Here is a 25296-nt window from a genome sequence, read left to right as displayed (position 1 = left end):
TCACCCACGCCTACAATCTCAGCAACAACAGGACAGCCATCCACCAGGTTCATACAGCCCTTCATAGACTGCAGGTTGGCTTTGTCAATGCCAGGTTAGTGCACTTTGGACTTGAATTTCTTGATTCTGAGGAATCGGGGGTGGTTCCCAGGGAGGTATGTCTGAGTACCTCCTCCACAGGCATATTGCTGTCGAGTGTGCGCTGTACTTCTTTCACACCAGACTCCTGCGCAACTCACACGGGCAGGGTAGGTGCCATCTCCAGATTGCGAGTCAGGGCTGACATTATATGTCCGTCCACACTGGAACTGAGAATGTGAAGACACGCATCCCACATCTGGTCACGGGCCATCTGGGAATCCATTCTGGAGGTATTGAGGTGAATATTCGCTTGGATTATGCCATTTCAAGAGAGTCTTAGGGTGACCTTTTCTTTTAATCCAGTTTAAAGGTGAGGCCACACAGAAAGGACAGGGTAATCGGTGAACTCTTCGGAATAATGAAAAGATGAAGGTGAAACACTCTTCTAGATTCAAGTAAAAGAAGTTTGACTCACCACATGTGAGAAGCACCTGCCTTTGCTCTGTTCAGCCCTAGAGGAAAGACACGCATTAATACTAATTGTCTACTTATACTTCCCAGCAAGGTCAGGAAAGCTATCTATGTCTCCCTAAATACAATGAAGTTCTGTATGAGTTATATCATAACAACACATGTTTGGCTAATTATTCTCTTAGAGTTGTCATTTTTATAATGCCTGTTTTGTGACACATTTTCACATTGAGCATTTCATCTGACCCTCCCAACCCTGAGAGGCAGGTATAGCCCTCCCAATGAGGAAACACAATCAGAGAAGTCAGTTACGGAGAGAGCACATAGTACGTGCCCGGCACCATTCAGAGTGCTTTAAATGTTTAGATTTATCTAATCTTCACATCAACACCATGAGATGGGTACTATTGTTAACCCTGTTTTATAAGTGAAGAAATTTGGGCCCAGAAAAGTTAATAATTTGCCCCAGGTCACACAGCTGGTGAAACATACAGAGAGAATTTGAACCCAGGTAGATGGGCTGTAGAGCTCTACAGCTTCTTGCCAACATGCTCAAAATCACATAGCTAGAAAAAGGCAAAACTGGAATTCAAAACTTGGTCTGACTCCAAACACTGGGTTCCACCTCGTAACAAGAGCTCACGTGTCCGAGTCCTCCACACGGGCCTGATCCAAGCACTTTCCTCATGATAATGTATTTAATCCTCACCATTTTTCAAGTGAGGAAACTGAGGCATAGAGGGAAAGTAACTTGCTCGAGGTTGCAAAGCTCGTACGTGGCATAGAAAGAATCTGAACCCAGGCAGTCTGGACTTAGAGCCCACAGTCCTCAGTGCCACCCTAACAGCCTGTCCTCTCGGCTGCTTACCTAAAAGTCTGTCCTCTACGAATAAAAACCCGGGTGCTGCAGAGTTTGCTATGGTTCTCATTGCTTTCCAGAATCACAGGTAAATTTTCTATCTGTGCAAAGTCTAAGGGGTTTGCAGTCACTGGTTCTGTTTACTTTGCGGAGCTGTTTGCTCTATGGGGACAGAAGCTGACGGTGGCACTCCCTGTGCAGGCTTTTCATGGATCTGGTGCCTCAGCTGGGTCTCCTGTCACCTCAGGAAAATGAAGACATCCAGGACATGGGCTTGGAGGGTGCCGGCAGAGCTTTTTCTTCTCTGTGCTGCTCTGGGTTGTCTCAGTTTGCCTGGCTCCAGGTAAGTGACAGTTACAAATGATTCCCTGATCATTAATATGACAAGGAATATACAGCCACATAATGCTGACCGTCTCTTTGTCACTTGCCTATTGAATAAGGAACATCTCTTGAAGCAGTTTGCATGCATCTGCTAAAAAATATCAACACATCTCTTCAAACTACTGCGGAACTGAGCGACTGGCTTCAACAAAAGTTCCCATAAGAAATTGACATGTTTAAATGAATGTGTCATGCTAAGAAGAATAAGATACTTGTTCTGTAGTCTGAACAAAGCTTCAGTGTGATTCTTTATGCAAAACAGGTTTGCTATATATGGAAAAATTAGCCAATTCATATCAATGATTTTACTATATAAGAGAGTGATCTACTCTACCTGTTCATCAATCCAGTTTTGGGGGATTTTCGTTCTCTCTCTCTCTCTCTCTCTCTCTCTCTCTCTCTCTCTCTCTCTCTCTCTCTCTCTGACACACACACACACACACACACACACACACACACACAGCAGATGTTCCCAACAGTTAAATGCTAAATGATTTATTTCACCATTTTTTTTTTATCTGTTAGTAAGATGCAAAATAGGGTAAAGAAAATATCTGAGTCAAAGCTCAAACTTAACCTGAGTGACAGCCCAAACTTGGGTTCCAGTCAAAGAAGTGCTAGTGACTTAGCATTCAGGATCCTCCTGTGCATGAGAAGTCCTCACCATGATGGGTGGAAGCCCTCAGGCGTCAGGCCTCCTTGTGGGCAGTCTGGTGGGGAGAGGGGCGGTTAGTGCCATTTATTCAGTCCATACGTAACTGCTACCTGGGCACAACCTCTCACTTGATGTGAAGAGCACCTAGTAGTACCCACTGGACACACCCTTGGTCTCAGCTCTGCTGAGCACTCAGCCCTCCCACTGGGAAGCACCCCATGACCAGCACAAGGAGTATGCACTACCCACTGGGCTCTCAATAAATAATAGCTATTATGATTATCAAGAATCTCAACTTGGCGCTAAGAAGACTCAAGCTGCCAAGGCCTTCCTTGTGTGTACTACATGTACCCAGAGAAGCATTCAGGATCCAAGGAAATGTGTCTGGAATAGAGGGTTCCAAGGGATCGTAGCAACCCTACACACAGCACTGACCCCGTACAAGGCTCCCTGTTGGGCTCAAAGGATACAGAGATGAAAAAGACACAAAGGGCTCATGTCCTCGTGGAGAAAGCCAACACGTGAGCACCTGTGTACTCTGTGTACTGTTGCAAGAGATCGTACAGGGGCAGGTGGGAAATGAGAGGGAGTGATCAGCTCTACTGGCCATGGGGTCTGGAAAGACTTGTAGAAGAGACAGTGCTGGAGCGGAATCTTTATATAGGAATAGGTGTTTGCTAAATGGCCCAGGGAGGTGAAGGGTGTTCTAGGCAGCAGAAAGCACAGAGACAAAGCCATGGGAATGAAAGACAGCCTGGCTTGTTCCAAAAGCTGCAAGTCTACTTCAGTAGCCCTGAGCATTGACCAAGGTCAGGAGCTACCAGAGATGAGATGGAATAGGAGTCAGATCATGGCTGGAATGGAGAGGTGTCAGAGTGCCGGGTAAGGAGCTTGTACCTTACCATCTAGGCAATGGTGAACCACTGAAGGGTTTTAAGTAAAGGAGCTACATGATCATAGTTATATACATATTAGGAAGTTCACTCTGAGGTAGGAAGTGCAAATGTGAGTGGGTGAGTAGAGTGCAAGTCAGGAAACCTTGTTTTACCCTCCAGCAATGTCATGAGTTGGGTGTTACCTCTTACACCATGCAGAACAGATTGATCCTACGAAGGGGAGAGATTCACTCATGTTTTGTGAGTCTCAGGTCCTTACCTCAGTCCAGGTTTAGTGCTCTGGCCTCCACCCCTGGTTCTCATGGGGCAGTCTTGAACATGCCACTTATTTGATTTCCGTACGTGAAGTGAAAGAATAGCCTTCAGGTCTGGAGCAGAGAACACTGAGACCTCCTTCATATTAGCTAAGAAATGTTTTCATTTCTACTTACTCTTGTAATCAAGTCAGATGAAATAATCCTCACATTGTCAGAAGACATTGTTTATTTATAGCCACTCTGTGCCAATTACTAGATACATTAGCTCTTATCCTCACAGCTATTTGAGGCAAGTGCTATTGTTTACAGTTTAGAGAGAAAAGCTGAGATTTGGAGAGAGAATGTAACTGTCACAAGACTACTCATTCAATGTCTAACAGAAAATGGATTCAAATCCAGTTTGCTTGTTTTTTTCTGGTTCCAAAGCCCGTGTGTGCCCTTGCATCTTTCTGCCTCTCATTCATGTATTATCCCCTCTTTTCCTGCATTGTGTATCTCGCTTGTTACACTCCCATGACATCTTTCTATGTCTGGGTCCCATGTTTGTTGCCTTGAGATGTTGCTTTACATTTCATGTGTGCAACAGCAAACGGCAGAGAAAAGGAAAAGTTGAAACTCTGCCACCCAGACGCCGCCCCTTCTAGCAGAGAGGAAGGATGCTATTTGCTAAGGGCAGGCAGCTGCCTAACAAACTGGGGGACAGGAGAGTTGTTGTGTCAGGGCATTTCTACAGAAAGCCAACACGTACTGACGCACCCATCTGTGTAAACTGATGGCTCACGATTTCCAGCTGACCTCATCCTGCTGGACTTGATAAATCCCCCTTGATTTTGATCAGAGACTCCTTTTGGAAAGAGAGTAGGAGACAGGGACCGAGTGAAATATGTCCTGATGCTGACAACACCGTTCCGTGCACCTCAAATAAAGGCACATCTGCTCGTCCTGATGCACAGGGCTCTGTTCCAAGGACTCGGAGAAGGGTGTTCACTATAGCATTATTTGCAATTGCCAAACATGGGGGAAATAGAAGTATCCTTTAAAAAGAAAAAGAACAGATCGAATGCAGTGTATGTCCTATGATGGAACATCTAAATGAAACGAAGGAACTGGATCTCTTTATGAATCAATGTGAAGAGGCCTCAGAAATACAATGCTGACCGACAAAAGCAAGTTGTTGAATAATAGGTACAGTGTGAGTAAAACACGCAAAAACAATACTATGCATTATGTATATATGTAAAATTATTTGAGACTGGAAGGATACATACCAAATTCAGGACAATAGTTCCCTCTGAAGAGGAAAATGGAACTAGGGCTGGTGTAATTTCAGATGTCAGATTTATAGGGTTATTTTTTTATTAAAACAAACAAACAAAAAAGGACTACAGGAAATATACCAAAATGTTAACAATTGCCAATCCTGGGTTGTAAGTACATGAGTGTTTATTATTTTGTTTTCTGTACTACTCTAAGCATATTTAGTTTTCCAGCATTAGAAAGATACAGAGGCTTTTGAATAGCAGAAGTCAAGTCCGTTGGTCTAAATGTCTACCTGGTTTGTTTCTGTAGAAATGCACAGGCGTGAACAGCGTGTGTGGTAGCCACACATGGAGGCCCTGCCCGGCCCTGTCCTTATTGGTACCATGCTATTCCCAGGAATTCAAGATGCAATTTAATGCTAGCCTTTCTTTCAACATTGCATTTTGTACTACTCATAAACCACACACATCTTACCCAATGTAATTTAGAAAATATTATTTATTCAGCTGATTACTTCTTATATTGCCATCTCCGTAATGGAAATTGGGTGCAAACTTGAGAGATCTGCTGGTGATAACTACTGTTTCCTAAGTTCCTTCTGTGAGCGATCATCTTGCCCATTAACAGGCTTTCAAATCTCAGAGAAAGAAAGAATTACGACTCTTGATAGTGTGGGTGCACATTCCTCATCCGCTCAGTCTCAACTGTGGCCGGGCATCCTGTTGATAGTTGCTAAACACACAATGTGACTGTTTCTTAGTTGAAACAGGAAGAGGATACCCTGCAGTGCTGTCAAATACAGACTTCGGAGAAGCCAAATCACAGACAATATTGTTTTGTCAAACCTGGGCAAATGAGTAGAAAGGGCACTTTCTGAAGCACCTCCCCCCACTTCCCACGGGTGTGCAGCATCCTGCCTCAAGTAACCATTTTAAAGTATCCACCTGTGGTTTCCAGGAGAGTCTTTGACCTTTCGTTGAAGATCCAACTTTACTAGGCAGTTGATTTTTGCTGGTCTCTAGGGTGGTCACGGAGATGGATTCTGCTATAGTTAATATGACCCTCTTTTTAGGACTTCTGCCAAGTGAGAATGTATTGTTAATGACCTTGTCTGGAGTTGATACAGTGTGTATTGGAGATGGTGGAAACTATATGGTGCTCTCCCTAATGACTTAATCTTGGACATGGAGGAAAGAGACTTTGCAGGGATACAGAGGGGACCAGTCGAGTGGGTGCTGGCCTGATCCCTTCCAGGCAGCATGGGGCAAGGGACACAGCACAGACTGCCGAGTCAGGCAGACCTCAGCTCAGAGCCCAGACCACCGCATACCAGCTGAGCTGTAGGACTCTAGGCCATTTCCTTCATCTGCCCAGGTGGGAGTGTTCCATAGCTGCCTGCCAGCATGGCTGTCAGGAATCAGCGAGACAGCATGGGTAACACATTTCACACGGGGTTTGACATGTTCTAGGTGCTCGCAAATCTTCATACTCTTGCTCTTCTCTTCACCTTTTTTTCCTCTTTTGCCTTGAAAAGAAATACGTGTCACATAGAATCTTACAGTGTTATACACTCTTTCAAATGAAAGGAAAATCAAAATCGTAATATAGCCATCATATTATATGGGGAAACTGGAGGCCTAGATAGATTAAATCACATGCTCACTCATTCACTCTTCTACTGAATGTCCCACTGAGTGTCGGGAACTCAGCAAAAAGCACAGCCTCATCTTCTAGGCATATTTCAAGCCTCACGTGGCTTGACTGCTCTACAGATGTGATGTCATCTGCCTCTCCGCCACCCCTCACACCATCCTGAACCCATCCGCCACTCACCTCTGCATACTCTCTGCTCCCTGGACTGATGTGAGCACATCTCTCCTGGTCTGCTGGTGCTGCGGACACTCCCCGAGGGCATATCCTTGACCTGCTTCTCTCAAGAATAGTCGTATCCTCTCCCACAGCTTTTTGTATGCAGGTCTGTATGTCACACAAATCTCTCTCCCACGTTCCAGAACCATGGAGGAACCTGGAACTCAGCATGCCCCAACCACATCTGCCCCCCATAACCTCCTTCCTGCCTGTGTTCCCCACCTGCCCACACACCCAAGCTAGAAACCAGCATCGACGTAAAGCCCTTCCTCCCTCTAACCCACACCCCCATCCAATTACCCCTCACTGCCTACCCATTCCACCTGAGAAATGTCTCATAACGTCTGTCCTCCCCATCCTCTCTCCTCTGGCACTGCCATCGTCAGGCTCACATCATTCATTGCAATGACTACAGAAGCCATCTACCTACTTGTCCTGCCTCCAGGCGCTCCCCACCCTGGTGCAGCCTCCTCTGCAGTCACAGTGACATCCCAAAGCACAGCTCTGGCCATGGAGCCTGTGTGCTTATAAACCTTGCCTGCTGGATGGATTCCAGAAGAGCTAAGTCATGAGACATGTTTTTCTTTTCCTATTCTAGGACACACTATGAGTTCCAGAGGCAGAGCCTGTGTGTTACATTTCTGTGTGTCCCCTGTAGCATAGTCCCCTGAATATGGTTTGTTCCCAGGAAGTGTTTCATAGACTCTTAACATGAGAGGCACCTTCAAGATTGTCTAGTCCAAACCTCTCCTTTTCCAGGGAAGAAAACAGAGGCTCAGAGGTGGGAGAGAATTACATACGATCCCACCCTTCTGTGGTTGTGTTCTCTGCCTATCTGCAGCACTTTAGAGTTCATAGTGTACTTTCACGTACATTTTCTTGTTTCATCCTAGAAATAGCCTTGTTAGGTGGGTATGATTATCTCATTATATAAATGAAAAAAGTGAAGCTCACACAGGTTACCAAGATGACCCAGCTGCAGACGGACTGTCTTCTGATCCGAGTTCAATACTCATTCGATCACAGCTAGCCATAATGTGAGGCACTTACTGACTAGTCAATAAATATCTGTTGGATGAATTAACCTATATTTGAATGATAAACTAATAGCCTTACACAACTGGGTAAATATATATCTACTGAATGGATAGACAGGTGGTCATCGGAATGCTTAATTCCCTTCTGATACTTGACTCTCTTCTCTCATGACGACCTTTTAGAGGTGAAAGACCACACTTTCTTGAGTCAAATGCAATCAACGAGAGCCTTGCCAAGAGTAGGCAGACCCGGAGTGTGGATGTCACGTTGCTGCCTATTGATTGTGAGCTGTCCAGCTGGTCCTCCTGGACTAAGTGTGATCCCTGCCGGAAGAAAAGGGTAGGTACCGAGGCCTGGGAGAGCTCGAAGCATCCAGGACCCCTACGCCTCAGCCCTGTTCCAAGTAAGGCACCCCCAACAGAGTAGGACCTTGGTAAATATTGGCTGATTTAATTCATGAACTCTATTCCTCTGTACTTCCAAGTAGCAATTCAATTCTTTCTTTGATCTTTCAGGGTTTTTTTGTTTGTTTGTTTTTCCAAACACACCTGTCCTTGCTCATGTTAACAGCTTCCTAATGAGGCTTCCTACCTCCAGACTTGCTCTTTCAATCCATCTTTCCTGGTGCAACCAGTGGGAGGCATCAAAAATGCAAGTCTGGCCTGTCTTTCCCCAGCTTGAAACCATTCAGAAAACCAGCCCCCTGCGTGTGGCTCTTAGGATCAAGTCCATACTTATGGTACTCAAGTCCTCAGACCTAGACCTGGCCTATGTCCCCATAAAATGTCCCCTCCCTAGCACCTGGAACACTTGTATCTAGCTGACCATTTTACACATCTGGCTGCCTTTATTCATGCTGTGTTCACAGGAGCGACCTTTCCCACATGCTTCCTGGGATAACACCTGCTGAGAAGGTGAAGCTCTGCTCAGGCGCCACCTCTTTTGAGGAGCCTTCCCTGATTTCTCAGCCCCATTTACTGTTAGATAATCACCCTTTTACGAGCTGTAATAGCTCCTTCTTCCTCCCATATGCTAGCATTTATCATTTACTTTTATTTTATTATTTGCCTTACTATTAAGCTGTGAGCGCTTAAAGGCATATTCAGTTCTATATCTTCAGTGTGTAGGCCAATTTCTGGCACATGATGGGCGCTTTATAACCTACATGTTGTTTGATTTCATTATGTTTTCTGATATCTCTGTGAGGAAGAAAGAACAGTTATGATACTTTCTGTTGGGCAGATAGGTAAACAGAGACACAGAGCAGGTAAATGAGTTCTTGAGTTCACCTACTAGCAAATACAGGCCACGGGCTTCTTGTCTAGTGCTCTACCAGTCAAAACACACAGTCTCTGCAATATTTGTCCTTCAGGGTCCCTTGTCACAGGAGGGCTGACCTAGGATCCCAGCTCTGAGAGCAGCAGATGTGTCAGAGAGCAGTTGTCATTTCCCCAGCTCCTTGGAAAACCAAACCAGCCATGGGCTAGGACCCTAAAGGGGCTGTGGAAGGAGGCCCAGGACAGTTACACACTTAATTGGATCAATGTGGAGAGCCAGGCAGGATCATTCCGTTCTCAAAGTAGGCTTTATTGCTGAAGTTATCAACATTGATCCAATTATCTGGATAATTGCTTCATCTTCACCCTGAGCCAGGAGGACGCAGCATGCGTCACCCATTCATCCAGCCATCCAGAGCCCTTTACTCAGAGTTTGCTACACACTTCCCTTCGCTGGACATCAGCTCTGTCTGCAGGGTCTCGGCTGGTAGGTCCCCAAAACCTTTCAACTGGCCTTGGGAGATGTCTTTCCATCATTTCCGCACTCCTCAAACCCACTTTGTCTTTGGCGCCTGGGGCTAGTCTTCTTTGCAGACGTTATTTCTGTCCTCCCAGTACTGTCTTCCAGGAAGAAAGACCCTCTGGAACTGCAAGGGAGCACGCATGTATGGTTGTCTATATTTCCTTTTTTAGATTTTTAGATGCTATACAAGTAATAACTATGGCTGGTTAACATGCAATTCTGCAAAGGGGCTGCCAGCCTGGTTTGCCCCCTTCTGTTGCACCAAAACCTGACTGCAACTAGCGTTTAGAAGCCACCAGATCTGATGACTTCCTTCCCCTGCAGTGGTTTCTCATTGCCCCATAATAAAATACTGAATCCAACCCTACTGAGGCCTGGAAGGCTTTGCATTACCTGCTCCTGGCTATGCCTCCCTTCACCTCTTGCCACGCTCCTTCTTGCACTCTTCCCTCCCTCCATTATAAATTTATTTTTGTTTCTGGGAACAAGGCACACTGTCTCTAGTCTCTCAGCTTTGGCACAGAAATGTCCTCCACTTGGACTGCTCTTCTCTCCTCGCCTCACACCAGCTCTCCATGTTTGCCTGACATTTCTACTCATCCTTTGGATCTCAGTTCAGATGTCAATTCCCCGTCTCCTAAGTGTGCATCGCGGATTCCTCTAATAGATGCAGGGCACTCTGTCCTCCCCCTGCCATGGCCCCCTGTGCACTGCGTCGTCACGGTGGGGTGCCCACCACCACCACCTGTGACGCGCCTGAGAACAGTCCAGCGGGCATGCTTATAATTAAAAACAAGCAAAAGCAAGCATAAATAATGCCTCTTCTGTTACCACTGGGTGGCTTAATCAACGTTTTGGAAATTCAATCAATATTCCTGGAATAAACAAACTAGAAGGTAGAGATAGAGAAAGATTGACTGCAAAAACATTATTAACAATAAAAAAGAAAAATACATAACAATCAAGTGAGTGCCAGCTATGTACCAGACAAGGAGATTTCATATATACGTCTCATATGCATCATTGAAACTCCATAACTTACATTTAGGTAACTCATGATCTTCATTTTAAAGATCAGTACAGTGAGATCATAGAGGTTAAGTAACTTTCCCAGCATCACCTAACTAGAAAGTATCAGCGACAGTTGTGGCTCCCAAGTGTATACTTTTGCATTTATAAGATACTGAATAAATTAGAATACTTGGGTCAGCCCTTGGGAGTAATCAAGCTGAGAGATGGTGGTTTTGTGTTCTTGAACCGGCAACATCAATCTTCTTACTACCTTTTGACTCCAAAGCTCATGCTTTTTCCACATTCAGGAAGTCTTGATTGATCACTGCAGAGGCGAGGTCCCTGCCCTCAGAGCGTTCACAGTCTACTTGATCTAGTCAGACAACACTGCCCATCGCAACATAGATCCTTCCGCGTGGATCCCCCCCGCCCCAGTCCCGAGACCCCCTGAGGCTCTGCCCTGGGCTCACCGCATTCCTCTCTGCCCCAGTACAGACATGCGGTCTTGCTCCGGCCCTCTCAGTTCCATGGGGAACCGTGTGACTTCGCTGACAAGGAAGCTGAAGACTGTGTTACCAACGCACCCTGTAGAAGTCAAGTGCGATGTGAAGGCTTTGTGTGTGCACAGACAGGTATAACGGGTCACGGGCGGGATGGAACAGCTAGCAAATTAAGTGATGGCACGTGATGATGGTGGCACTGGCCGTTCCGAGTGCTGAAGATCAGGCTCATGTGTCAGGTCAGGGAGGCTCCTTGTCTTCAAATCTCTGACTTCCTTTTACGTGTATTGCTTCATAAAAAAACAATCCTATAACCTCGGTGTTATTATTATCCCCATTTTACAAATTAATAAACTGAGACTTGGGGAAGTTACTTGCCCAAGGTCATACAACAGGTGAGTAGAAGAGCTGCAATTAGAAATTTGAGAATTCAAATCACATTCGCTGACATTAAAAATACCCAAAGTGGGTGTGCTGGAGTCAGAAATCCTGAGTCAAGTCTCAATTTGATGTGGTGACTTAGGAGAAGTCATTTAACCTTTTTGCGTGTTGGTTCTCTCAACAGAAAATCAAAAGTGAGGTTAGTGCCTTACAAATTTGTTATCAGCATCAAGTGACACAATGGATATGAAAGCTCTTTGCAGACTGTGAGCTCTGCTGGCTTCCTCGGAGGCTCAGGGAGAGGCTGAAACAGTCAAACAAGGGTGATTAGCATCATTTATCTCGGAAATATCTTTGAAGAGATAGTCCCTGTCTTTTGCATTTCTACATCACCAAGTCCAGCATAACCCCAACTCCATAAAATAGTCAATAAAACATTTTGATTAAAGGAAGGAAGGAAACAAAGGACAGGTGGATGGACAAACAGAACAAAGGAAGTAAGGCGCACACAAGTGAATAATCCATCAGCTGCAGAATAAAGTCAACACTTATCTTTTCAGCTCCTTCTTCGGGCTAATTCAAGCAAACATATGCCTCTCTATTTCTCCAAGGGTCCGGGAAAAATAAGAGAGTGGGTTGACCCAAATGATCTAGGTGGGAACTGCATCACTCTACGTTACCTGTATCCATGTATACTGTGCTTTGGGATCTTTCAAGAGTTAGGGACTCTTAGAACAATTTCGAGGGCTTATTGCAGATGCAAACTTCCATCCAATAAATCTGATAGACTTTTTTACGGTGTGTCCACGGACTCATTATGGCCAGTGTTCCATGATTCTGACCAAAGCCATAATGGCTATTCAGGCAGGCTTTACTTTAAGTGCCTCGTAAGGAACATTTGAAGACCAGATTGTTATTCTTCTGCTTTCAACACCCCAAGAACATTGGTTAAAAGTGACCAGACACATCTAAGAAAACAGGGTCATCGGTATTATGGATATCATGGACTTTATCCCCCAAGAATATACAAATAAGAAAGGAAACACTCAGTAGGGAAAAAAGTTTAAAGGAAGCAAAAGTGCTACAAATAATTCAAAGCAATTAGTCCAATGATTTTTATAGTCCAAATGGCTATCGTGTTGTAGGCGGTGTGGTTTAGTGGAAAGAATTATGATTAGACAGTTATAGGGTCCAATCCTGCTGCAGATATTTACTGGCAATGTGCCCTTGGCCCACAAAAGCGCTAATTGTAGTAATAACAACATTTATCAGGCATGTACTATGAGTAGGTACTGTTCTATTTATTCATTTAAATCCCCAGCAACCCTAGGGGGTAGGTATGATGACCTCCCTAATTTATAGATAAATACACTGAGGCAGGGGGTTAGGTAACATGTGGAAGGTCACACAGCTAGTACTACTTATAGGACCCACCAAACCCACCTCTCTTCCCCAGCCTCAGGCGGGGGCAGGGGGAAGTCCAGACTTCCTTCCTGTCTGGCCACTCGACCCCTGCCTGTTCAGCACTTTCCCATTCCCCACCCTTAATAATCACCCCTCAAAGTGCTTTCAGACATACAACACTGGCCTCTTTGGGGGAATAACCTGTAAATACCATTACCAACCCACCCTGATACACAAGGACTAGTCAAAACAGAGCATTAAGGTGCAGAAAGTATCTGGTACTCATACCATGTTCAATCCTCTTAACGGCCACATGACTGCGTGTGACATCTTTTTTCCATCCCAGGGAGGTGTGTGAACCGCAGACTTCTTTGCAATGGGGACAACGATTGTGGAGACCAGTCAGATGAGGCAAACTGTAAAAGGGTTTACAGTAAGTGTCAGCAAGGAATGGACCAATACTGGGCAATTGACAGTCTGGCCAGTGGGTAAGTTCCTTGTTTCTCTCGTGGGAAGAAATGGGAAGGCACATGATTAACTGCAATTCCACGGAAAAGAGAGGAGGGGAGCTCATAGGAACAGAGTTGCTCCTTTTTCCCGTTCTGACAAAAGACGGTAGTGTAAGTGGATGTTTGTGGTGCTCTGTGAGGATAGTTCCAAGGCGCTCCAGGAGCACGTCCCCTGTCCCACGGACAGACACGGGCCACAGGGGGACTGAGTTAGGAACGCTAGGGACAGAGCTGTGGGTGGAGACCCCAAGGGCTCCCCGTGAGGGCTAAGGATCAATGTTTATTTCACTCCTGTTTTGTGACTGTGCAAGGTGCTTTCTAAGCCTTGCCTTTGAATCCTATTGCCAAGTTGTGAAGGAGGTTGTATCTGTTTCTGTAACCCTAGGCCCCAGCACAGGGTCTGGCCCAGAGGAGAATCTTCTACGTAGTTAGTGAAGGAATGGATTCCCAAGATAGGTCTGCAATGAATCTGTGTTTCAAGCTTCTGGGGATCTCTGAGTTACCCCAGTCCTCTGGCGAGGTCAGACGTGCATGGTCAGAAGGGACCACACTGGCCGGGTGTTTGCGCTTCTGCCATGTTCTGCAGCTTCTCAGCCTCCAGGAGGAAGAGTGAGCTTCCCGTCACATGCGTTAAAAATCACTGTATGTGATGCCATGTGGGGAGAAGGGTGACCATGAATGGAATTCACTTTCTTCCTAAACAAAAAGGAAATCTCGATCCTTAAAGGTCGAGAGAGAGACTCCTCGTGTGGGGAAGACCTCCTCTCAAAACCACCTTTTAAGCTACTTACTATAATTCCCACTTCCTCAGTAAGGAAACTGAGGCCTAGAAAAGTTAAGACAGTGTCCAGGGGTCAAGGCTGTCATTCAGAGCGGACATTCAGAGCCAGCAGTAGCATCTGACTGGAACCCTACAGGAGGTGACAAAGGGATAGGTTGCTGGGTCTGGGACCTCAGGGAAAGCACTTATCTATGTGGGGCTTTAGTTTTGTCATATGTAGGAGAAAGTCAGTAATGCCCTTCTTCCAAATTCTGTGAGGACTCAATAAACTAATGTGATTGTAAGTGAGAGGCAGCGTGTGTGGTAGGAAGAATGCAGACTCCATTCTTGAACAAGACCCTCAGACTTTGAATCCTGGCCCCACCAGGTAATGCTAATAGTGAGACCTTGGGCATGTCAGTCCCCCTCTCTGTCCCTCACTTCCCTCATCTGTAAAATGGGTATAATAATACCTATCGCATAAGGTCATATCCTCATAAGGACTCAATGAGTAAGTATGTGTACATTGATTATTACAGAGCCTCTACAAAGTGAGCAACACGTTATGTTTAATAAAATAAATAAATATACATTATTGTGATACATGAGACTGTCATAGGAAAGAGAGCCTAAGACAATTCTATTAGGACCAGAACCCAGGCCAATGGGCAGAAGCTGAAAAGAGACAGAGCTCCTTGCAATTAAAAAAATAAATAAATAAAATAAATTTAAAAACTTACGGTAGTAGTCAGAGGTGGTCCAGATGGAGACCTGCCTTAGGAGGCTGTGAGCAATAATGTCTCATTAGAGACAGGATTATCATCCTTTTTGCCCAGGGTTTCAGGGATATTAAATAAGGTATTACATTGAGCCGCCCACTACTGTCTGTTTCCAGTTAGACCCTCAATAAGTGATCATTACTTTAGTGTCTTGTGATACAGGTCATACAGAAATTCAGAAGAACACCACCATCTTCAAGGAGCGCACAGTCTAGTGGGGGTAGTAGACACATAAATAATCAGTAGACACATAAATAATAACAAGCATCATCATGGACCAAGCCGTTTTCTCAGCACTTAACAAATAGGACACATGTACTCTGCACAACAACCCCATGAGGTAGATATTTCTCCTTGTTCCCATTTTAGAGATGAGGGGACCGAGGTACAGAGAGGTTAACTGATGTGCCCAAGGTCACATCACTCAGAAATGGCAGAAGGGGTTTGACCCCACGCATCTGGCTCGAGAGTCCATGTTCTTACCTATTATGCCAGACCATCCTTGTAAGGCCACTGTAATAGTACAAGACAACACATGCATGCATGGAGCAAACACAGGGTCTTATGAGAGCTTCTTACCCAGCTTGGTACCACAAGTGTCAGTAAAGACTTCCCATAACAGGCAATGACAGAGCTCAACCTTGAAAGACAAATGTATGAGAGAGAAAACACTGAATGGCGGGAAGGGCATTCTAGGCACAGGGAACAGCCCTTACACACAAGAGAAGGAGCAAAGCAGATTGGAAGAAGAGCAGGCCTGTCCAAATGGCTGGGGACTCGGGTATGTGGTAATGGATGGGAGTGGCCAGAGATGAAGGGGGAAAGCTGGTTTCAACCAGATATGCATGCAGAGCCTTGACTGCTGTGCCAAGGAACTCTGGAAGGCCGCCTGCCATTTCATAGGTCTGCCAGTTGGGATGACATAACCTGGCGTTTACCCATACCTCTTCTGACTCTCCATGTTTTCCCTGCAGGATTAATTTGTTCACAAACAGGTTGGAGGGCCCGGTTCTCGATCACAGGTATTACGGCGGTGGGTGTTCCCCCCATTACATACTGAACACGAGGTTTAGGAAGCCATACAACATGGAAAGCTACACCCCACAGGTAGGTGACAGCCAGGAAGCCACTGCCAGACAGTGGAGCGAGTATTTGCTGAGGAGCCAGCTAGCGTGGATCCGAGGCGTGGCCTGCCACCTGCCAGCTGGGCGAGCTTGGGGGCATCACGTTTTCTCTTTGAGCTTCACTTCTTCATGTGTAAAATGGGTGTTTCCTTCCTCGACACAGTCGTGAGACGGATATGCTGTATATAGTGACAGCTGTAGTTGCAGTAGCAAAAACTATACTGACAATCATATGCAAAGCTACCATGAAGACAGAAGTGCAGCTTGGGATCTGGAGTCTCACAGACCTGGTGGCTCAGCAATTTACCACCTGTGTCCTCCTAAAGGCTCTGAGCCTCCATTTTCCTACCTTTAGATTGGGAGTTATAAAGGTTCTTCCCTGCAGGGAGAGGATTAGGGAAATATTGTGTGGAAATGCTCAGTGTACCTGGTCACGTGGTGTGTCCTCCGGAAATGTGTACTCTTCTTGTTACCAAGCCCTTCCTGTTAGAACCAGGCATTGCTTTAAGCATTGGAAGTTATAAAATGCTCTACCAGTATAAGCCTGTTATTGTTAACATACAGACTTAAAAGCAATCTCACAGAGAAATGGGTTTAGAACAGACTGTGTTACTGTAAGACGCACACACTTAAGATCTGAGGGGAAGACCCTGGGGTTCGAGGCCTGGCTCCACTACCGGCCCCAGTGTTACTTCAGGCTCAGTCCCCTTTCCACTCTGGGCCTCAGCTTCCTCATCTGTAAAATGGGGGGGTGTTGACTAGATAACCTGGATGGTAGTTTCCAGTTCTAAAATTGTGCAGTCCTGCAGGTGAAGCCACCACCCACTCCTCCTCCCTTCCTGCTCCTCTTCTCCCCACGCATACTTATTAGCTAAAAAAAAGAAAGAAAAAACTGAGCCTAGGGACAAACACACCCTCCCCTACAGTAACAGTGCCATCCCCACAGCCTCTCCCCTCAGGGAGCATGTTAGAACAGCCATTTATCATCCAGGTTAAAATAGCTTCTGCCCAGGCAGGATATATATTTTGAGGTCTCCTCTCTTCATAGCCAGTGTTTTTTGAGTGCTGTGCCAGGCACGGTACAGTGTTTTACCCATAGAAACTCACCTCTCGGAACAAGCCCCAAAGAAGGAACAGTTACTGTCTCCATTTTACATGGGAAGAAACCGAGGCATGGAGAGGTTATGTCATGTGTCCAAGGTTACCCAACTAGAAAACGGCAGTGACGCATTCCACGTCAGGCAGCCCTTCCCCAGGCCACACTCAGAACCACGTTTGCTGTCTTTCCCTGGCAGCTAAGGTGTTATGGGAACTGCAAGAAGCTGATGGGGTGGGAGTGGACACAGTGTGGAACTGGTCACTCCAGGGCCACCCAGGCAGGACCCTTGGCAGTTCCCCTGTGCACAGGACAGTCAGCACTGATTTTCAAGAACGTCGCTCTGCCAAGTTCTCTCAAAGGCACTTTCCTGCCCATCATTTCATCTCCACTGCACTGCCGTTGACCAGACCCTCGTCCCCTGTCACCCGCACTTCTCTGATAGCCTCCCCATCGGCCTGTCTCCCTGACGCGAAATTCGTCCCTCCCAGTCCAACCACGATGTTGTTCTATAATGATCTTCCTGAGTCTCGGCTATTTCCTGTGTTGGCTCATGTTTGAATGAAGTCCAATTTCAGAGCAAGTCATCCAGAAGCCTCAGCATTTTGAGGCCAGCACATTGCCTCCCAACACTTCTCTCTTCCCCTAACTCTTCCATCTTCTGATACAACTCCTCTAGAGCCCCTTGCAGTTTCTGAATAGATCCTGCCTATTCTGCCTTCCATACCATGGCCTAAGCCGAGTCCACTGCCCAAAATGTTCTCCTACCTTTCTGCCAGTTGGAATCCAAATCAAGCACTCGCCTCTGACTATCACCCCACATCTGAACACATCTGTCTCTCCTACTGGAATATGAGCCCTGGGGGTGGAGCACAGGTGGCTCTGAGTTTTCTGTATCCTAAGAACCTAGTCCAACACCTGGCGCATAGGAATAGTACCGTGGATATTTGTTGACTTGGACAGACCTGATATGAATCAAATGAAATAAGGAACATTTCCTTTTTTCTTCCTTTAGACCCAAGGAAAATATGAATTTGCGCTGACAGAATATGAATCCTACTCAGATTTCGAGCGTAATGTCTCAAAAGCAGAAGCCGACAAGTTTAGTTTCAGCTTTGGTTTTAAAATACCTGGAGTATTTGAACTTGGCGTTAACATGGCAGGTGATATTGGCCAACGTTCGATTCGCAGAACTAAACGATTTGCTCATACGGTAAGTACCCCTTTTGTGGCTCTTGAATTTCTGTGTATTCATTGGAATTTTTATATCCATCAGTGTGTGTCTATATTCCACATTACTACTAGTCCTAGAAACCAATTATATTTCTATTCTCTTGAAAATCTGTTCACACATGCACACACACACGCACACACACAAAATAGCAAGGTCTTACGTTAACTTACTTTTTAGAAAGACCAGGCAGCCTTTCTCTGATTATTTACTCTCATTTTCTAATAAGCTTCTCCCCTTGGTTTTCATGAATTTAAGATTGTAGCTTTGCTAGACCTCTTCATCCCTGGAGACTTTTGAAACCCAGCAATCTGACTTCCATCGCAAACGTTCAGCCAACATTCCTCTCTGGGATGTCACCAGAGACCTCTTCTCTGACTTCTTGGGGGTCACCATCATACACCCGTTTCTCCTGCTTTCTTCCCGCTCCTTATCAGTTCCCTTCCTGGGTTCTAATATCCCTACCTGGTCTTTATTTAGTTTGTGGCATCTTCCCTCATTACTCTCCAGCCAGTCCAGGTGACCTCTTCTACTTACCTGCCTCCTATACAAGGACAAGCCATGAGCCTTCAGCTCTGGTTCTAACATTTCTGTTCAGCTCTGACCTGCACCCCTCGCCCTTGGGGACCTCAGGACTGGGGTGCCTTGCTCACACTCCAAAGCAACTTCTTCCTCCTAAATTTTCTGTGTGAAATAGTCTTTTTCTTCTACTTTTCCAGTCTGAGTATTTCGGAGTCAAATTTGGCTCTCTTTTCATTTCCACATTTGTTGGTCATCACACCCTTCAGTATCACTCTTCAGTATGTGTTCATCTAACGCTGATTATATCTTAACTAGCTCAGGCCCTTTCATCTCTTGCTCTGCCCTCCTAAAGGGTCTCCTGTCATCCAGCTCGCCCCTTCAAATGCATGTGCTGCCAGAGCAATGTTTCTATGATGCTCATCTAATCATATCTGCTCCCTATTGCTCAGAAGATGAAGGTCAAAGCCCATGACTTGATGGAAGAGGAGTCATTGGAGTGGGGAAAAAGGGGATGTGAGGTTGGAGAACAGGTGACAGGCAGATGTGAGGAACCTTAATTTCCAGAATGAAGAAGGTGCATTTTCTTCTCTGAGAGTTTTCAACATGGATGTGACATGACAGAAAATTCATCTGAGAGGTACATGGAGGCGACCAAGACTAAACATCAACAGCAATTTAGAGGAGAAAAAAGAAATGGTGAGGGGTTCAGAAAGGTCTGCTGCTAAAGTACCAACTAGCAGAAAATGAGTAGTGCACATTAATTAGACTATAATTGCCTTTGCTTATTTTCCTCATCTTCTAGGCTGTGAGCTCCTTGGAGGCAGAGGCTTTGTTTTGTTTTATTTTGTTTTGTTTTGTTTTAGATTCAGGGTGGCACTTTGTAGATCTCCATTTCAAGACTGAAATATAGTGATGAAGGGCTAGGACAAATTAAAAGGAATGTACCTTGTTAGGAGAGAAAATGAAGGGTACCATCCATTTACTCCCTCCCTTTCTTATTCTCTCTCTCCCTCCTTCCCCACCTCCCTGATTCAAATAGCCACTTGTAGAGTGCTTACATTGTGCTAGACACTAAAGTGGAGACCAGGGACCTAGAGACAAATATAACATGATCCTTGCCTTCAAGTTCACAGTCTAGTAGGAGAAGTAAGCATATATGCAGGTAACTTATTCTTAATTTTTTAACATCAGTCGTAATACAGCGTGGTGTGTGCTATACAGGAAACAGAAGCAAAGTGCAATGCAAGCCTGGAAAATAGAGTGTGTGTCTAGGAAATTCAGAGATGATATCAAAAGAGAACGGCAGGTTTGGGGAACCGTGAGAAGTTGGAGGATGCTTGATGGGTGGGTGGTGGAAAATGCTAAGATATGGGGAGAAATACTTGAAGGCTGTAGAAGTGGAAGCCAGAGAGGCTATTGGGGAACAGATTGTGAAGCTCTTCTATTCAAGGTAGTTGATTTCATTCTGGAGGTACTAGAGAGTCAACGCAGGGTTTTGTTTTAAACCCAAAAGGGCATTATAATACGATCAGAATTTACAGATGTCCATTCTGATTGGAGCACTGAAGGCCGACTAGAAACAGAAGAGAGATCAGTGGGGAATATAATAACCCAAGGAAGAGGTGACACCTGAAATATTAAAAAAAATCATAAACAGAGCACCTGGTGACTGCTGGGTTAGCACGATAAGGAAGAAGGGAGTCATGAGTGATTGGGGCAGGACCAGACCAGGGTGAGAGCAAGGCAGGGACCAGTGAGGAAGCCTGGGTGGTCGGCAGTACCAGAGCTGGCATGGCTTTATAGAGCTAAAGGTCAAGCTGGCTCAAAGTTTTAAGAGAGAGGCAGAATGTACCTCCCAGACACTTTCCACCTTTCCACCTTTTCCTCTGCCTCCACAGCCATATAGGAACCTATCAACTCAGGTTATATGAATACCTCCCTGGATGTTTGTACTTCATCCAGTATCACCATCTTTCAGTCGATCCCTCACGCCAGGAGTCACCAAATTTTTCTGTAAAGGGCTAGATAGGAAATATGTTAGGCTTCGTGAGGCTGGAGGGCTCTGTTGCCACTATGCAGCTCTGCCATTGTAGTGTGACAGCAGCTATGGGCGTGAACAACTGGGCCTGACTGTATTCCAATAAAACTCTATGTACAAAACCAGACACTGATTTGGTGAGCAAGCTGTAGTTTGTTGTCTCTTGCCAGATACTACAAAGTCTAGCCTTCCTAAAGCACCACTTTTACTCTTTCCTGAGTGGCTTTTCTTTAGAAAAACATAAACAAAGAAGTGGCTTCTACAGGTCAGCAAACGCTGATTCCCATCAGAGTGGCCCCAGGTGCCCACACTGCTCCCTGTCATGTCTGTTTCTGGCTACCTCCCCTTCTCACTCATTATTTGCTACTGTAAGGAGCTGAGCGAAGACTTAGCTCTTCCAAGCTGCAAAGGACATCCAAATATTTATGAGACTTGAGAGCTTGTCAGAGAGGCCATCTTCCCTCAAGTATCCTAAAGGAATCATAAGAGTGATGACTCCAGGCCAAAAACATCGGATGGTATTTGTAAAGTTCATCTTCTCGTTCCAGATTCCTAACTTTAAAGGTCTGGTTTTCCCATGTTGGTATTTCATTTAGAGAAGCAAATTTCTGCACGCGCGCTCCGAACTTGAAGTCGCCCATTACAAGCTGAAACCCCGAAGCCTCATGCTCCATTACGAATTCCTCCAGCGAGTCAAGCAACTGCCCCTGGAGTATGGTTATGGGGAGTACAGGGATCTCTTCCGCAGTTTCGGGACCCACTACATCACAGAGGCCATGCTTGGGGGCATTTATGAATACACACTCATTCTGAACCAAGAGGCCATGGAGAAAGCAGGTACACAGCCAAGGGACCATGGCTTTCCTGATGGGTCGTGTATGAACTATGTGCGTTGATGGGGAGAGGCTTTCATTCGTTCTTGGGAGAAGAGTTGTAAGTTGTGTTCCTAGTTTTCCTTCTCCTTCCCTGGCTATACTTTGAGTTGCATTTGCAGATTCCTCCTCTTTTTGTAACTTGTTAATGTTGGTCGTCCACCCAGCCCTCTGTCTGAGCAGTCCTCTTTTCTACACCTACTTTCTCTAGACAATAGCACCTAATCTCTTGGCTTTAAATGCCTTCACCATGCAGAGAACTCCCAATATATATGTCCATCCTGGGTCTTTCCTCTGCAACCAAGAGCTTATGTCAAAATGCCTCCATGATATCTCCATCCAAATGAGTAATAATCATCCCAACCTTAACATGCCTCCAAAGAGAACTTTTGCTTTTCTTACCGAAATATGTTTTTTCCATCGTCATCCACATCTCAGAATTGTTCCACCATCCAACCAGTGGCTCAAGCTAAAAACCTAGGAGTCAACCTTGATTATGTTACTTTCCTTTCAACCTATGAGTCCCATCATCTCTACCCCAAAAGTATATTTTCTCTCTATCTTTACCTATTGCGATCTTACGCTCACCCCGGGACCAGTACTTCTCAAAACGTGACTGTGAATTATTGGAGAATCTTGTTAATACATAGATTCTGATCCAGTAAGTTTCAGGTGAGACCCAAGATTCTGCATTTCTCGCAAGCTCTGGTGTGAGGTCCATGCTGCCGATCCATAGACCACACTTAAAATATCAAGGCTGCGGATTATTACCATAGCGTCCAAACCAATGTTCAACTCCCGTTCCTCCTCTACAATCTGTTCTCCATACAGATATTACAGGTCTTCCCAGTTGGAATCAACTACAAGTCTAAGATGTGATTCCTGCTTCCCAATCCAGTGTTCTTTCCAACAGCATGGCACTTGTCAGCTTAAGTGACCTGCCCTAGGTCATGCAGTTTACAGTGGCAGAGCCAGGGTTTGGTTGTAAATCCAGGGTACTTGATAGAAGACACACAGTACATAATGTAAAATAATGTCATGGTGGCCTCAGTTTTGCCAAAATCGAGGGTACTTTTCTCCATACCAGGGGTTCAAAACTGCTTTTTGTACTTCCTTAAATAAGCTCTGTGATAAAATAAGTTGGGGAAATGTAACAGATCCTACTTTCACAAGCATACTGCCATAAAATGGCCTCGCCACCTCTTCTGATACATTAGTCACACTTCCTTCCCACAGAAGCCCTTTTTCTTATAAAACTTACTAAGTATAAGAATTATAAGAGAGGCTATCATGAGATTCATGTTTCAAGGAACATGCCTGGGGGGAAACTAATCTACACTAACGCTACTAGACAACCACAGTAGTCAAAATTTCTCTGTTGTCCTTGCACTGGCCTCACAGTACTGCAGAAAGGTGCTTACAAGTCACACCTGAGATTTCAGCAAGCCCAGGGGAGGAGGATGCCATGGGAAGAATTAGGGAGGGCCAAGTGGGAAACGATCCAAAAGTAGAGAAGAGATAAGGGGAATGGTCTCCTTCTCTCGGCCAGGTACTGTACCAGACACATTATGTGCATTACGTCAATTAATCAACGAACAAGCTCTTTCAACTACATCAAAGAGTAGAGCAGCGTAGGTCAGAGGAAGGCAGACAGATGGCAGCAGCCTCTACTCCCCGGATCAGTCCCTAGAGACTTGATAAGAAACCGCAGGTTTAGAAAAGGACTTTGGCGGGCAGCAAAACCCCTCAGCGTCTGTGAGGAGACTGGAAGGGGAAGCTGACACTGATCTCTTATGAGGTCCCTGCCCTGGTGCAGTAGCTGCCTGCCTTCCTTGTCATCAGGCTGGCCACCCATTTATTTGAACCTGTATGGCCTCATGATGTCCAGGAAGGGGTAGGCCCCTGGAATCTATCATAGGAAAAGGGACAGGATAAATTCCTGTTAGGTCATGAGTCCGTTTTCTTGCTTCCTGCAGATTATTCTCTTACGGATGTACATGCCTGTGCCCAGGCTGGCTTTAAAATTGGTGCTAACTTGGAAGTGGTCTACCTCAAGCTGGGTGTGTCGCTGGCCATCTGCCAGGGTATTCTGAAGGAAATAAAAGGTGAGTGGCGAGGGCACGTCACTTCTGTGCTTCTCATCTTTCCCTCTAGCATCCCCAGGGGCTTGTCTGCCTTTAAGCTAAATATTGGCTATTCCAAACATTTTAATTAAAGTGATCATTCATTCATTAAAATTTTACTTGGCCCCTACTACGTGCTGATCGTATGAAAATGAATAAAATTGTATGTTTGTCTCCCTGGTGCTCACATGAAGTAGGCACACAAAGAACCAATGACAGGACAGGGATAAGCAGCAAACCCTAAGCACCAGTGTCGGTTTCCTAAGGGAGGGACCATTTGAATTGCCAATCACAACTCCTCCCTTCCTTTTGGAGCTAACACCACCCTGACTTCTGCGTTAAACATGTTCTTCCTTTCTTAATAGTTTTACCACCCATATGTATCACTATGTAGGATGGCTTAGTGTTGCTTGTTTTTGAACTTCATACGGATGGAATGTAACCTTTCCGTTCTGTTCTTTTTTTTTCATTCAACATCATGTTTTTGTGTGTAATTATCGTTAGTTCATTTCCATCACTGCATAGTATTTTATTGTAGGAGTATACCATTTTGTGTTGTCCATTTTAATGTGGAATTGGGGTTATTTTCTACTTCAAGCAATTATAATCAGGGCTGCTCTGGCATTCTTAGTCATCGGGTGCAACGTGCAAGCGTTTCTAGGAGTAGAATAGCTGGGTTGTTGAGCATGTCCTTTTTATAGACTAGCTAATGCCGAGCTGTTTTCTAAAATGGTTGTACCCATTTACACTCCTACCAGCTGGATACAGGACTCCCTTTAATTGATGCTCAAGTGTTATAGGCTCAAAGCTAAGTAGTCACTTTACACCAGTTCTTTTGACATTGGGCCTATAGACACGTTAGAATGGGAATAACTCACTGATGTGATTGAGTGCTTTTGGGGAAACTCCATGAGAAGTCAAAATAGTAATTACTTTATAGAAGATACTCTTGAGAGGGTATCTGTTGCATGCAGAGCCCAGCCTTTACAAATTTCCCAACATTTGTCATCCCACACAAAGAAGTGATATAGCTTAAAGCTTGGGCAGATCTATCTGGGTAAATTCCTTCGATCCAGTGCCTAAGATATCTTATCTGCAAAATAAGGATTACATAGTTCCTATTTCATAGTGAAGACTGAGTTAATACATGTACAACACTTAGTGACTGACGTGTAAATGCTCGCTAATCCATCTACCAATCTATTTACCTATCTATGATCTATCAATCTGTCTACATATGAATCCATCTATCTATCCGTCTCTCTGTTTACCTACCTATCTAACAGATATCTATCTTGCATAGACTCACTAGTGACTGGCATTTATAGATGCTCAGAATAAATGTCCTTTCCTTGTCCTGCCCCCAACTTGTGTCA

At 45.1% G+C, this 25296-nt stretch overlaps 1 protein-coding gene across 1 annotated transcript in view; it reads left to right on the top strand.

Annotated features, from left to right (window-relative positions):
- Positions 1–263: 263 nt before the first annotated feature.
- Positions 264–25296, top strand: part of C8B (complement C8 beta chain) — a 37388-nt gene continuing 12355 nt past the window's right edge. The window contains exons 1-9 of the mRNA XM_019742533.2: positions 264–379; positions 1613–1754; positions 7953–8109; positions 11072–11213; positions 13213–13354; positions 15889–16021; positions 18150–18347; positions 21522–21762; positions 23774–23902. Of these exons, the coding sequence (XP_019598092.2) occupies positions 1663–1754; positions 7953–8109; positions 11072–11213; positions 13213–13354; positions 15889–16021; positions 18150–18347; positions 21522–21762; positions 23774–23902 (1234 nt within the window). The 5' untranslated portion in view covers positions 264–379; positions 1613–1662. The remainder of the gene's footprint in view (positions 380–1612; positions 1755–7952; positions 8110–11071; positions 11214–13212; positions 13355–15888; positions 16022–18149; positions 18348–21521; positions 21763–23773; positions 23903–25296) is intronic.

This window comes from Rhinolophus sinicus, linkage group LG06 (assembly GCF_036562045.2).
Source record: "Rhinolophus sinicus isolate RSC01 linkage group LG06, ASM3656204v1, whole genome shotgun sequence".
In the NCBI taxonomy this organism is placed as follows: domain Eukaryota; kingdom Metazoa; phylum Chordata; class Mammalia; order Chiroptera; family Rhinolophidae; genus Rhinolophus; species Rhinolophus sinicus.
The sequence above is the reverse complement of the archived record's forward strand: the minus strand, read 5'-3'. Positions and strand labels throughout refer to the sequence as shown.